The following is a 13724-nucleotide window of genomic DNA, read 5'->3' as shown; positions in this document are numbered from 1 at the left end:
TCTTCGCGGTTGTTTACTAAGTGCTTTAGTAAAGCATTTCAAGTCAACTGCATAGGCGCGTTACAGCGTTACCGCATTATCAGAGCAATTAGGCGTATTGTCGTTTCCGCTAATATCCTCCTTCATGCGCGCGGGTTAACCGTGAAGGGCACCCGGCCGACATCAGGCTTAACAAGAAAAGCAATCGATATTACGGGAATATCTGACGGTTTATGAATAAATCGATACTCAAGTACCTACACAACTACACTTGTCGGCATTTGCCGCTTTCAATATGGACGCCGACCAGCCCTTGGACTGGGAAATCAGGCGGTTTGTACTTCGGAGTCACAACTGCAGTCTAACGCGCTGGTGCAACCCAGTCGAAACCGCCGGCAAAACATGACTGTTTCTTTAATTTTTCATCATTCTAATCTTCACACCAAATTTAAACTTTATTCTAAACTGTAGTCTAAACCGAGGCGCTGTAAACAGGAAGGCAAACGTTGTTGCTTGCTCCCGTTATCCCGTAGCAGAATTTGCGACGATGAACGGTTTTATACGGGACCGGCAGTTATCCTATCAAGAAGCTGACCGACAGAGTACCGCACAGTGGCGCACTCGGTCCCGTTGTATATTAGATCCCAGCTGTGAATATTTCATCATGTAGTCTGCCTGATCGATTGACATTTGCAATTCTGCTAGCTGCACACCATCCTCAAAACAACATCCCTCTTAGCTGTTCTGCGATTATGACTTTATGAGTGCATTATTGTTTTCCCGTCACATGCTCTTACTCTCAAACCTAGCGTGTACTCCCCTCTGACCTGCCGAAGCTACACTTTATTTTATTACATTTCAGCGGAAAACATTAGTGTCAACACATGGAACATACGGAAACTCGTAAAACAGCGGTGGATAGTGCCGCTGGCCGCACGTATACCAGTATGGAGACCGAAACAGTGATTAAAGATCAGCCTGGATCGACGTATGAGGCCCTCCGCGAACACGACAACCATTCCCCTACTTCTTCCCACCAGTCATCCTTCCAAGAAAAGCAGACTGTATACACGCACACGGACGCCCGCAAACCCAGTTTGGGCAATGTCCAACCTGTCGTCATATCCACCGCCACGGGGCTGGCCCAGGAAATTGTGGCCGACGGATTTCAGGCGTCGGCCGCTAGTGTGCATGTTTCAGCCGGATCCGCCGCCACCATCACCGAATCGCCACAAACCTACGAACTGAAACTCCGAGATCTCGAGCATTATCGCCGCGAACAGGAATCCATTGCCCGAAAGTATGAGAAGGAAGTGGAGAAGCTGACGGAAAAGTACCGCAGAAAGACGGAAGCCGAAGCGGAAAAGATCCGGAAAGAACTGGAGAAGCAGCATGCCCGCGATGTGGAGTTTCGTGAGAAGTTGGTGCAGGAAGCAGTGGCGCGTCAGAAAGAGGAGATCCTCCTGGAGGCTAAGTACGCTGCGAAGGAGTTGGAGCGACAACGGACGCTGGCGATGGAAGCACTGGAGCGGAGTCGTCATCATGCCAACATCCAAGTTAATCTGGACACCGTGGCCGGACATACGGTCAGCGAAACTCAGAATATTGTCACGCACTATCAGTCACACGACAGTATCGGGGCTGATCACAAATCAATCGGTGCGAAGATCAAGGAAGCCATCATGGGCAAACACGAGTAAAAGATGGAAATCGTACACCGAGTCGACAGTCTTCAGGTCTCTCGGCGCGGACGACAAAGAGAAATCTTTTGGCGAAACTTTTGCAACGTGTATACAGCTTACCGATTTTGTGTAATTAGTACTAAATTAAAAATCGTTACTGCCAGTTTCATTCAGTGAGAACTGTAAATTCTGCTACAATTTGTACAGAGTTACATACCCTGCACTACTTTGTCTGCATGAATTTTTTCCGCTTACGTCTGTGTGTTCCACGATAATCTGCGACTGCAGTTACCATGAGCAATTGTTGCCGCTGATGTGTCCGTTTTGTCGACATCTTTAGTAAGGCTGTCGAAACTCTTTGTATGTTGTAACATTTAGCTCATCAGCAGGTGCTCGTGACGACCTTTGAAAATTAATGTTGTTCTGAACTTGACCGAAGCTATCTATACTAGGTACACTGTATTTATAGATTATACTAAATTAGAAAACAGGATGATGTCTTATAAAAAATTGCATCTGCCTCGAAAAAGGTATCGTTTTGCATCTTTACACAGAAGTTGTCACAAATTGCAGTTATAAACTTCAAAAATTTATACTACCGTGATGGCGTAGAAACGTAGTTAAAAAGTGCCAGAATACTAGAATAGCACAATAATTAATATCACTTGAACTCGGAAGGTCTTCCGTTTTGCGGTTGGTCGCTGTTACTAACCGCGGTACATGCATTTGTGGTCAAACACTTGGGGAACACGTTTTTCCAGGCATATTGTTGATAAAACATATGTCCAAATGGAAAACACATTTCCGATTAGCACATATAGCCTGTTCCCATATCGGGTATCCCACCAATATCGGCTATGATGTGTGTAAATTCTTCACAACTAAAATGTTTTACTGCAGCATTTTCTTTGCAAAAGTCTGCTTTTAAGCCGTAATTATAATTCGCAGGGAAATGGGTTTTTTGAACAGAAAACGATAATCTGCATGTACCCAGGAAACGCAAGTAACGATAAAATCTGGGATCAACTGAACTATTGAAGACATGTTTTTCTCCACTTACAAGGGACGAATTAAATTTATCGCCACTACCGACTAACATTTGCGACGAAGCATTAATTATTTATTGAGGTGTACCAGAATCCAGTTAAAATACGATAAAACATTTATGCGAAACAGGAATGTTAACGCACAAATTGAGATCAATTGAAGCTGGATTGCCCCACATCCATTTAAGGATATACGGGAACAATTTCAAAGATTAAATACACAACACAGGATTTACAAATTAACAATATCACCGCTTAAAAGGTTAAACGGAATAAATAGGAACATTTCCGTGCTCCAACGGTCATCAGTCAGACGCTCGCCCATGGAATGCATGACGAAGTTGGAATGCCAGTTACAGTATTTGTGCAATGGCATGCTACTTAACTAACAACGGTGCACATAACAACACATACAAAATGCACCTAAAACGACAATTAGCACAAACGGGAAATATGGGCGTATTAATAACTGAAAATTAAAACAAAAAGCGACTAGCTCCTTAGACTCTGCTGCTTTGGTATGCTTTGAGTGCTCGAATGTTTAAAATGGAAAATCAGAAAAATGACGATTGTATTATTAGCACGGAACTAAGAACATAAAACACAAATAACAGCACGCACATAACTTAATAGCACCGAGTAATTATTAAAACTCAACTGAATCAAATAAACATAAAATAAATTTAAAACACTACTGAACTCAGTACACCAAAAACGAGTTACGTCGATATAATGAAATAATCATATCAAGATCCTTCTTCCGGCTGCACTGAGAATACATGTACGAGAAGACGAAAATTAAGAGTTGAACGCTGTCCAGTGAGATTCAGCTATCCTCCGTGAACGGTTAGCATATGTACCAGATTAAAGTGGATGGTCACTTGCGATTATTAGATTTGAAGGAAACCTGGAGTACCCGATTGCCAAGGATATATCCATTTAAACTTTGTATTGCCATAACTGCTTCTTCGTAGTTGGTCATGGTTACGAAAGCAAATCCCTTGCATTTTTGGGAAACGGCATCGCGAATCACCTGCAATACGAATCAGTGCAAAGCTTCAGAATGCACCAACGTTACTCAAACGATGTCTTCTTATAAAGCTATCGCATTTTATGGAATTCGGAATGACTGCGGCTAAACTTTGCTTAAACAGACGAAAACTGATTATCAGTAGCTTATTTTATGTCATTACGTGCTTTACGGCATGCACAATATAAGCGTGTACAAGTCATTAAAATACGTTGTTTAATTTCATACTGTTACCTTCACGCTTTGAATACCACCAAAAGGACCAAACAGTTGCCACAAAGTTGTCTCTTCCGTATCAGGAGCGAGGTTGTAAACGAAAATACTCCATCCGCTTCCAGAACTGGCACTATTACTGGAAGAGAACCCTGCCGTTGTGTTGCCTAATCCGATGCCCATTAAATTGCTTCCCAGTAGATTACCAGCGGCCAGCATGTCATTAGAGCTCATGGGAGAGTACCTAGTTAAGGAAACATACGATGATTATTATAGGCACATGTGTAAATAGCTAACCATAAGCATTGCACTTACAAGCAATGTAAGTATTCCCTAAATTACCGGTTGTTCAAAAAGCTCCCTATAAAATTAGCCAGTATATTCCGTACCGAACGCGCGGTGTCTGGTGATGAATGGGACCCATTGCCGTATTGCGATTTCTGTGACTTCCGGTTGATGAGGACGACCCGGTGGATGCCGTGGCCACCGACGTCCCCAGGCCCAGAGGCGATGCTAAACCCAAACCCAAGCCCGCTGTTCCGGCACCGGTCAAGGCGCCGTTGTTGGCAAAGGCGGCCAGCGCAGGAAATAAAGATCCGTGCGGCAGGAGTCCATTGGCGCCGGCGTACATCCCGAAGCCCATTCCGCGTCCGGTTAACGGTGGTGTGATGGACGCCGCGGCGGCTGCAGCCGCGGCCAGTGCGGTCGCCGTGGCCGATGGATTATTAGCGAACTTCACCTGGATCTGCTCATTGTGGCCTTCCGGTGTGACGCCGTGCAGATGCTCAATAGCCCGCTCCGCTTGGCTGCGCGTGTCGAAACGCACGAATCCCACGCCCTTACTGAGTCCTACAGATAATAAATAAACGTTAGATTATTTTCACGTACGATATGCTAAATCACAGGTTTTTCTAATGCGGACTTATTCAGTAATAAAAATATTCTGCCATATTCATGTCGTACAGTGCACAAGGCCTGATCGCTCCTTCTACAAGCTATCAAGAAACGATAAAACAATAACCGTGGACCGTGGTAAACCATTTTTTCCTTATAAGTTTTGCAGCGGCTATATTTGGTGTGAAAGAAACAAAATGATTTTACTTACATCTGCCGCATTCTAACCGTACAACCGCGCTGCAAATTACGAAAGGACAACAATTCAGGAAAACAAGAGACATGGATATAATTTAAACTTAATATTGTTTGAATTTAAAAACGTGGCACTGTAGTCGTGAAAAATTTTGCCGAATATACTTACCGGAGACGGAATCGCTCAAAATTCTGGATGTAATGATTTTTCCATACGGCGAGAAAAACTGTTCTAAATCCTTTGGCTCCCAACGTTTCGGAAAACCGCTTACGTAAAGATTTGCTCCTTTAATTGTCTCACTGCTGGGACGTGCCAAGGAAACCTACACATACGAGTATAATGTAAAGAAATCCTCAGTTATTATTTAGTTCCGGAAATTAAACTGGAGAGCTGCTCTACTGCTTCCCGTCATCCTGTCCAGTAGCACGACTCATTCTTGTTATGCATCTTATGACTAACTATTCTGGAAATTTTCTCACATCCAGTTTGCATTAGAGTCCCATTATACAGTATATAAAAGGTCATAACATTATTCTGATGTCATTATTGATTTTGACTTCTGCTTTATTTGATTGTTGTCACCGCATGAGTCACCTGGAGATGATTCTTTATGTCCGATGACATATACACTACGTAAAACTGCTTAACAAAGTTATTGTTGTACTCATGCAAAAGAACTGCGAGCCTTTCAGGCACAAATTATTTTTGTAAAATATTTAACAAATTAAAGGCATCAAATGCATATCTCTCATTTCGGCATTCGATCATCATGGATAATTAATCTGGCAGCCTATTTCGAAGCCAAAGAAGCAAGCGTATGTTAAATATTCACTAACTTTTATGCCATAAAAATGCATGCTGGCGTTTATTGGCTGATCGGAGCAGCGAGACGAAAGTCCGTTTAACTTATTAATATGGCAAATTGCTTGTTCAGATATCACAAGTCAGTGCCAGTTTGGACCGAGCATTTCATTGGATGCTTAAGTCGGATTTCTTCCCGTGTTTGCAGCAAGGCTCATTTTGCTGTTGTAATACTTGCAAATTAACTGAAATATGGGTTTAATGTGATATGTCGCTTGGTGTGCCACAAATTTTGAAGTCTACAGAAAGTACAGTATTGAAGTAATTTTGGAGAGCACAATTCATTGGAGAAACACACAATTCATCGAACGTGCCCCTGTTTGAATTTCTTCACCCAACGGCCACACGTCTGTGTGTTGAGTAATAATAAGCGGAGCAGAGGGAAGCAGATGGTTAAAAACTCTGTGGTTATCATTTTATGATTATCATTTTCTCCCCTGTACATTTCACCGGTTGGCCGAATGGCCGAATATGGATATTCACCTATTACTGACAGTTGGTAAATCTGCATAGCAGCAGTGTGTCTTATACATAGATGGCAAAAAGGGTTGGTTCACCAGAACGTTTACAGCATGGTCATGATCCCTTTTCAATTGCCATTTTGAATATTCAGTCAAGCACTGTAAAGCAGATGGCCGCTCCCTGGACACGAGACGGTCTGACTTCCTACGGGGCATTCAGGTCAATCTGATCAGTAGCCAGCGCTGCACAGCCGGCAACCATCGCAAGCCCATTTTCAAATCCATTCGCACCTGGCGACTCTTGTTTATCCTCAAATAACCGCTATTGCCTGCCGTGCCCGGTCTGCGATATGTGTGATTGTGTGTGTATACTAGTGCGTGCGACTGCTGATCAATGAAGCCGTGTCCTTACGTAACCTGAACTGATTGACCTCGAATGACCGGAAACTGTCTGCCAGGAGAAATTAAGAGTTATTGTGATCCATCGTAAGAAACTCGCAGCCAGATGACGTCCATACGAAGAATTTATCACTACGTTTTTTACGAGGGTGTAGATTTTCATATAATATACTTTAAATTTGACGCAGCAATTTCACAGTTCCAGTTTGTATCTTTGATATGTACCTTTCTCGTCGTACAGAGTACTACCGACATTGCAAGCTATTCACAACAAAACAAACTGGATACGAGTATCCGTGACACATAATAGCGTGCGACTTCTTAGAAATACCGTAACTGCAGTCTGTTGTATGTGAAATTTGTTACAGAAAATTGTGCACGGGCATTAAATTCTTTCCTTCCTGACAAGAGATCATTTTCGTATATTTATTGGTTGAATATACCTAGCAATTTTATGCATTACAATACTGCAAAAATTTGTACCACTAATGCGTACAGCACTGCTATTCTCGTCTACGGTGTTTGATGCTTAATTAAGTTAGGGTATCCATTTGGCTACTAAGAATGCAAGGGAACAAATTTCTCCCACCCAGACATGCTACCTAATGTCGAGTTCAAATAACATCCTGCAGCCATTGTGTTCGGTATTAAAAATACGTCCCCGATGATGGATCTCTCTATTGGATTGTAACCTCATTTCCGTCTGTAAATCGATTTTTTACAATCTAATGGCGACATTTCAAGAGGAGGAATATGCAGTATATCAAGCTACAGCATCACCAGGATAATAGTGTACACTGTACAGTACACTTCGAAAATAAAATTTATGTACTACTGTACTTATACTGTCTGTACGAGTACTCGCACTGGGTTCTGTATAAACGCACCATTCGCGCTATTGCAGGGTTTTGTTAACAAAACATCGACCAGCATGTGTTTTTGATGCGGAAATAATATTTCAACTTGAAAACACAGTGTATCCAGCTGCAATCGACAAGCCGAGCGAATGTAGCCACTTAACTTGTGCTGTCGAGCTCACTAATCGCGTCGGCGAGTAAAAGCGACTGTACGGACCCTGCAAAGCAAAACTGTCCCTAATTTGCTGTATGGAGTCGGGACTGAAAGTCTGATCATCGGGCATGGCGGGATGAAATTTCATCTTACTGCCGTAATAGCAACATGGCGCCCGCCAAGGCTTTATATATGCATTTTGGCAACACTAGTCACTAGAGAAACTATTACTTTTAGCCGAAGCCCACTGTGCAATAATTTTAACTCACTCGTACTGTTTTTAGCCAGGCCAAAAAAACTTTTGAAAGAAATTCTAGCTTCAGATATGCTGATCAACTAGCATCCGGTTCGGGGTTGTCGAATACTTTGTCATATATATTCATTGATTTGTTGCCGGCTTTTTCTGTATTCAAGCTATTTAATTGATGGCGTAGTGGGCCCGCGCTTGCAGTTTATGTTATTTTGATTGCTATTAAAGAATAAAGTTAATAAGATTTACATTGGATAGTAACTGCTATAATCTTGCGAGTGCGCGGTCTTTCAGCCACCAGACCAAACTAATTATATATATAAACAGAGTACGATTATTACAATTATAAGTGACCTTTTCACCAATGCTCTATTTTCACAACTACAATTTTGCAATCTTTTCGTATGTCTTTTTTTGTATTCAAGGAAACGCAGTACTGTATGATCGATTAGGTACTTACTGCAAACATATATGCAGCGCGAATATTCTGCCGGCTGCATGCGTTACTTTACTCCGTTCAAGTTTCCTTGATGTGTAATGCATTTGGTGTCATCCTATTTTCTTTTTCTGTGTCGGGACGTTATAATGGGATCTGTTGCAGTGTACCCTTAAAAGGTGGCCTTTGGTAATCAATAACTAGCCTCAATGATCCGCGTGCGTGTGTGATGTTGTATGGGAGAGTTTCGATCAATGTCCCATAGAATTGTGCAGTGTTATGATGTGTGTTGCATTTTCCCCTACTTGAGCCCTTTAATAGATGGACACATTCGATCTAACGGTGGAGCTGCTTGCGGTACCTTAATGACTTTCTGATGTAAACGCAGTCCATTGAGTGTAGCCAGCGCTTTCTGTGCATCTTCCGGTGAGACATAATTAACGAAGCCGTAGCCAAGACTTTGACCTTAAAATAAAAACGATAACATAAGAAACAAAATCAGGTTGAATCAAGAGAATGATGATAAAGAGGGAAATCAATAATATAACAATATGATTCATGCACGGAAAGCTTCCAATCAACAGAATGCAGTGAATTAAGTACGTATGACTAGTGGGCAACTGATTGTGAAAACGCCAAAATTAAATGCAGATAGAATCGATTGGGTTGCACCGTTGCAGCTGCCGCTGACGTCAACCAGGTTGAACCGTTGCTTTTTGTGAATTAAGTTCATAGCAGTACAGTTAGGTCACAATTTTGGGGGCGCGTTCTTACTAGTGATCTTGTCGCGAACTAGTTTACATGATTCCAGTGGTCCCTTGGATGCGAAAAGGTTACGAAATTCCTCTTGTGTCATTTGCTGTGGCAGGTAATTGACAATCAGGTTAGTATTGCGGTTGTTTGAGGCCGATCCGGTGCTGCCGCTGTGCGGACTATTCGAGCGGGATCCGTTGGAATGGACATCGACATCGTCAACGTACAGACCGCGTTCAATGTCGTCGCCTGCTATATACATTTAAAAACAAATAAAAACTAATGTCAACACAAATATTCAATAGCACGCCACATGCACAAAATATTTTTAACACAACCGACGAAGTAATTTCAATTGAGAAAAATCAATATATTCCAACGCCGGCCAGAGCCTGCAGTTACCCAATGGAACGTTTTGGCTACGCGGTGCCATAGTCTCGCGCGCGCTCGGTCAAATAAGGATGGAACTTATTGATAAAATAACCTACAAGAAAAATTACGCAATAATAAATAAGGAGTATAGAATAACATGTAGAAACAAAATGTGATGAACAACGATAGTCTGATAAAACAAAACCTTACTGAATTAAAATCAGCCGATCAACCGAACTGAAACAATAGACGCGTATATATAAAGATTACATTGATGGCACTACTAACATAAGCGAAAGCTAAAGTGAACTAAGACAAAATAGAATATACATATGTAATACACAAGCCGGACTGGAACGCTTCACCAAACAAAATGAATAAAACTGAAACTAAACCGCCAACTAAAAGAATGAAAATTCACCTAGATACACTCGGCAACCAGGAAGAAAAATCAATGATACGATTCCAGAATCACCCATAGTAGCGGGTCGGGACATCCCAGAAAGCGTGCGCATAAAATGGGATCAAACTGCAGTGGAAGGCCAACCCCTACTTTGCGCCAGCAGCCTATCAGCAGGCATCGTGCAACAATCCAAAAGGATACAGCATCCCCTGTACAAACTGCAAAGCCTGTTGGCGGCAGGCGGGAAACCATGTGTGCACATTAACTGACTGATGAGCGCGGGATTGCTTTCGTCGATACACAAAACCGTACCGGCGCGTGGCGGAAACGCGTCGTGCCTCATGCTTCTTGGCGCCCGTATGTGCTGCCCGCAACATCGCCACTGTTCCAGTTTGCTCGTATTCCATCTACAAAGTAATATGGAAGTACAAATATAAATATATGGTCTATACATGATACTCGTACATCGACAGTAGTACAAGTATTTAATTAATATGGTTACATTTAATTTTTTAAAGCGTTTTTACATTATTTTTGGAAAATGACTGACATGTCATTAATGGCAGAAGTAGTACCAGTGTACAATGTACCTGTACGGTACATGATCAGGTGCGACTCTGCTGTACGATATTATTTTTTTACACCATAGTTTCGAGCGAAAAAAAACTGTTATTTTCGTAAAATTTAAATAAGCAAGTCTGCGAAAATATTAAGCTTGTAAACGGCTAAGCACCAACAACACGTTTTTTAATGAAATTTGTTGCGATTTTTGGAAGTTGAAACGTGAGACAGGGGTATCCACGAGACGTTCGGATACATACAGTGACTGCCTCGCCACGGTAGTGCACATATACCGCTATGGGCTTTAAGGCTTTTAAGCTATACTTTTTTACAGCGTTCCTGCGTTCGTGTTGAGGTTTTTGCTTTTTTCTACTATGTATTAATTTTTTAGCATTTGTGCCTTTTGCCATTTTTGTTGTAGGATTTCGTTAGTTACAAATTAATTGTAAATAGTGGCTTTGCATGCTCATATACACTTCACAGTATACCAGTTAACAGTAAATGAAATTGCAAGATAGATTTCTTCCTTACGATATTCGGTGCCCTGTTTGTAGCTTTATGGAGCTCCAGAATCATTGTTTACAAAATTTATAGTCCTTGGGTCTGCCTGACGTTTGTCGGGTCTGAAATCTGGCTGATTCCTTGCAAAATTTTACTCGACGAAGACGAATTCGAGAACTTCAGCAGCCGAAGTTTACTGACCATGTCGCATCGTAGTATTTTGTTGTATCTTCGATGCATAGAATCAGCACGCCTGCATGCTGGTGGTGTGCTGCAAGCGAGGACTGCATCCACGACCGCGGTCGCGATGAGACCATCGGATAATGATTCCAAGAAGGATAAGGAGCCGCTTGTCCTGGATCTGCGGACTCCCAAGACTGATCGTCCACATCCATCTCCGATATCTAAACTGAAAACTGTACTGGCTGGTATGAAAGTCGATGGCAGCAAACAGTCATCGGTGGATGAAAGAGAAAGAGAGGATGTGCGAAAACGGCCTGCTTTTACCCATACAGCAGACGTTCCGCGCAAGGAAGAGTCGACGACCGCTGCTCCGCGGTAAATATTTATGATTGGGTTGCAGAAAATGAAGCACCAGTAAAAGTCCTGTGTTTTTGTTTTCTTGTACATCTAATTGCATCTCAGGGTGGATCCTCAGTTAGTGGACGCCGTGGAAAAAGTATCTCTGGCATTTGCACCGAAAATCGACCCGGCCACGGTAAAATCGGAATTGCTTGCTAAACTCCTCGATCATGCCGAGCAGACGGATAAAGCTAAAGCGTCAGCTGCTGATTTAAGGTTGGTTTTTGTCTGGCTGAATTGTAATGTTGCGGTCTTTTGCCCGTTTGTTTCTTAGGTGCTCACAATTTATATGCCAGTGAAGTGTTATTTTCTGTTAGCCAGTGAACTGTAAGCAGGCAATAAAGCCGCTACGTATCTTTGTTTACAGTCATCTAATAGCGGGAATGAAGATCGACAGATCGAAACCCCCCGTCGAAGTGGGAGCTCAGGTGCCCTTCCAGGCTTTTGAGGAAACTGCTCAGAAGCCTATCCGAGCGATGATGGAGACCGTTATGAACGATAGTGCCGTACCCGCAGCAAGCGATCGGGCTCGACCTCGACAGCCCCCGCCTGTGTAAGCCACATACAATTTTTCCCAGTTATGGTAACACCTTTTCAGTATTTTGAATTTCTAAAGCGCTTTCCGTTGCGTGTAGTGTGCCTCCAATGCTGCACGAGATTTGTACTTTCAACTCTCAAACCACTTTGATGCTTGCATCGCTGTGAACATTTCGGTGCACAGTGTGCACTACAACTACGTTCACTTTTTGGATGTTTTAGGATGGAACGAATAGACATATTTGGTGGTCGGCCTTTGGAAATATTCAAGGATGTGGAATCATTACGGGCAAAGCCTCAGTTCAGGCTAAAGATTTGGCAGCAGCTCGAAGAAGAGTCTCTGCAATCGCTAATGTCTCTGCCTCCCAGGAATGCATTTGAAGAAATGGTGAATTGGACCAAAGAAGGCAAGCTCTGGAACTTTCCTATTGATAATGAACAAGGTTTGTGTTTAGTGATGGCAATGATAATTAATAATTGAACAGTATGTTTGTGCTTTGGAAACTGAAATTGAGCTAACAATAAGGTGTTAACATCGTTTAACGCGCGAGATGTGAGAAACAATGTGTTTTAGAAAGGGTCAGTTCCTGCAACTGATCCGCTCTTAAATAACATGTATAATTGTAAAACGAGAAAATCATGTTTTTGTTTTGTGATGCAGGGGTACTTGATCACGAGAAGAATGTGGATTTCTCTGAACATGTATTTCTTCACCACCTGCTTGCTGGTTTTCCCAAAAAGGGTCCTATCCGACAGTTTATGGATATCGCTGTGTACGCCTTATCGAAAAATCCTTTCCTTACCGTACGAGAGAAAGAAGAACATGTTGACTGGTTTCGAGAATATTTTATGAAAAAACAGGACCTTATTGTCGATGTGATGGGCCAAGAAATGGGAACGGTAGCTTCGGTAAAAGAGAACAAAACACAGTGTTAGGTCGGCCAGAAATGCGCAGCCACCGGTATAAACTTTTATGTGACAACTTTCGGTTAATTTTTACTGTTTTATTCTAGAATGAATGTGATCATTGTTTGAGCTCTTGTAAAAGCATGGATGTAAAAGCACGGATGACTTTACTCTCCAAGTTTGAATAAAAATTGGCATAGCGAAATCTTGTCGTTATTTATTTATTACGTCGTTAATGGACAATGCTTACAAATTGTATTTAACGGTAAATCAGTAATTGTAATACGTACAGCTTGTATTAAAATGTACAATTAGTGCAGGAATATCTAGAGTAGTCCGTATAAGTTGTGCTGCTTGTGCAGAATACAGTGCTCAAAAGCATGGCTTTAAAGTTTAAACTCAATTTAAAGCACTTAAATACAAGTAGATTTGGTTTGATAGATGTAGATTTTTTGGTTTGATAAATTGATACAGGCAGTCCTGCAACTTGAGGCTTACAAAAATAATACTTACTTTATTAATAATAATAATAAATAAATTATTATTATTAATAATAATTCATTGTTTTCTTTACCAATGTGAAAGCACATTTCACAGTTACATGTGGTGGTGATTACTCGTTTATGGTCATCTGTGAAACCGGTTTGGTTC

General features: G+C 41.8%; 3 protein-coding genes across 4 annotated transcripts; 2 read left to right on the top strand and 1 right to left on the bottom strand.

Moving 5' to 3' along the window:
• Positions 1-494: 494 nt before the first annotated feature.
• On the top strand, positions 495-2147 carry LOC129602618 (cytosolic-abundant heat soluble protein 86272-like). The gene has a single exon (XM_055501690.1). It carries the CDS (start codon positions 864-866, stop codon positions 1677-1679), a length of 816 nt encoding a protein of 271 aa, XP_055357665.1. The 5' UTR covers positions 495-863; the 3' UTR covers positions 1680-2147.
• A 596-nt stretch (positions 2148-2743) lies between these two features.
• On the bottom strand, positions 2744-10013 carry LOC129602000 (protein elav-like). Of its 2 annotated transcripts, XM_055500938.1 has the most exons (8): positions 9794-10013; positions 9614-9695; positions 9233-9463; positions 8820-8923; positions 5209-5362; positions 4340-4799; positions 3972-4194; positions 2744-3740 (listed from the first exon to the last, which is right to left on the bottom strand). In XM_055500938.1, the coding sequence occupies exons 2-8, from the start codon at positions 9642-9644 to the stop codon at positions 3585-3587; spliced, it is 1359 nt and encodes a 452-aa protein (XP_055356913.1). In that variant the 5' UTR covers positions 9645-9695; positions 9794-10013; the 3' UTR covers positions 2744-3584. The 2 variants fall into 2 exon arrangements, with proteins under 2 accessions (XP_055356913.1, XP_055356905.1); XM_055500930.1 differs by having other exon boundaries at positions 9614-10013.
• Positions 10014-10888: 875 nt separating this feature from the next.
• On the top strand, positions 10889-13278 carry LOC129602700 (28S ribosomal protein S31, mitochondrial-like). The gene is made up of 5 exons (XM_055501805.1): positions 10889-11606; positions 11694-11846; positions 11998-12183; positions 12390-12610; positions 12829-13278. Exons 1-5 carry the CDS (start codon positions 11251-11253, stop codon positions 13101-13103), a joined length of 1191 nt encoding a protein of 396 aa, XP_055357780.1. The 5' UTR covers positions 10889-11250; the 3' UTR covers positions 13104-13278.
• Positions 13279-13724: the final 446 nt, after the last annotated feature.

Source organism: Paramacrobiotus metropolitanus, unplaced genomic scaffold (assembly GCF_019649055.1).
Source record: "Paramacrobiotus metropolitanus isolate TYO unplaced genomic scaffold, Prichtersi_v1.0 Parri_scaffold0000004, whole genome shotgun sequence".
Lineage (NCBI taxonomy): Eukaryota > Metazoa > Tardigrada > Eutardigrada > Parachela > Macrobiotidae > Paramacrobiotus > Paramacrobiotus metropolitanus.
The sequence above is the reverse complement of the archived record's forward strand: the minus strand, read 5'-3'. Positions and strand labels throughout refer to the sequence as shown.

Coding starts and splice junctions, on each gene's coding strand:
- LOC129602000 (XM_055500930.1), bottom strand. CDS start 9,644: ATGGCACCGCGTAGCCAAAACGTTCCATTGG. Junction 9,464..9,613: donor TAGCCAAAACGTTCCATTGG/GTAACTGCAGGC, acceptor AAATGTATATAG/CAGGCGACGACATTGAACGC. Junction 3,741..3,971: donor GTGGTATTCAAAGCGTGAAG/GTAACAGTATGA, acceptor TTCGTATTGCAG/GTGATTCGCGATGCCGTTTC.
- LOC129602618 (XM_055501690.1), top strand. CDS start 864: ATGGAACATACGGAAACTCGTAAAACAGCGGTGGATAGTGCCGCTGGC.
- LOC129602700 (XM_055501805.1), top strand. CDS start 11,251: ATGTCGCATCGTAGTATTTTGTTGTATCTTCGATGCATAGAATCAGCA. Junction 11,607..11,693: donor TCGACGACCGCTGCTCCGCG/GTAAATATTTAT, acceptor ATTGCATCTCAG/GGTGGATCCTCAGTTAGTGG. Junction 12,611..12,828: donor TCCTATTGATAATGAACAAG/GTTTGTGTTTAG, acceptor TTTGTGATGCAG/GGGTACTTGATCACGAGAAG.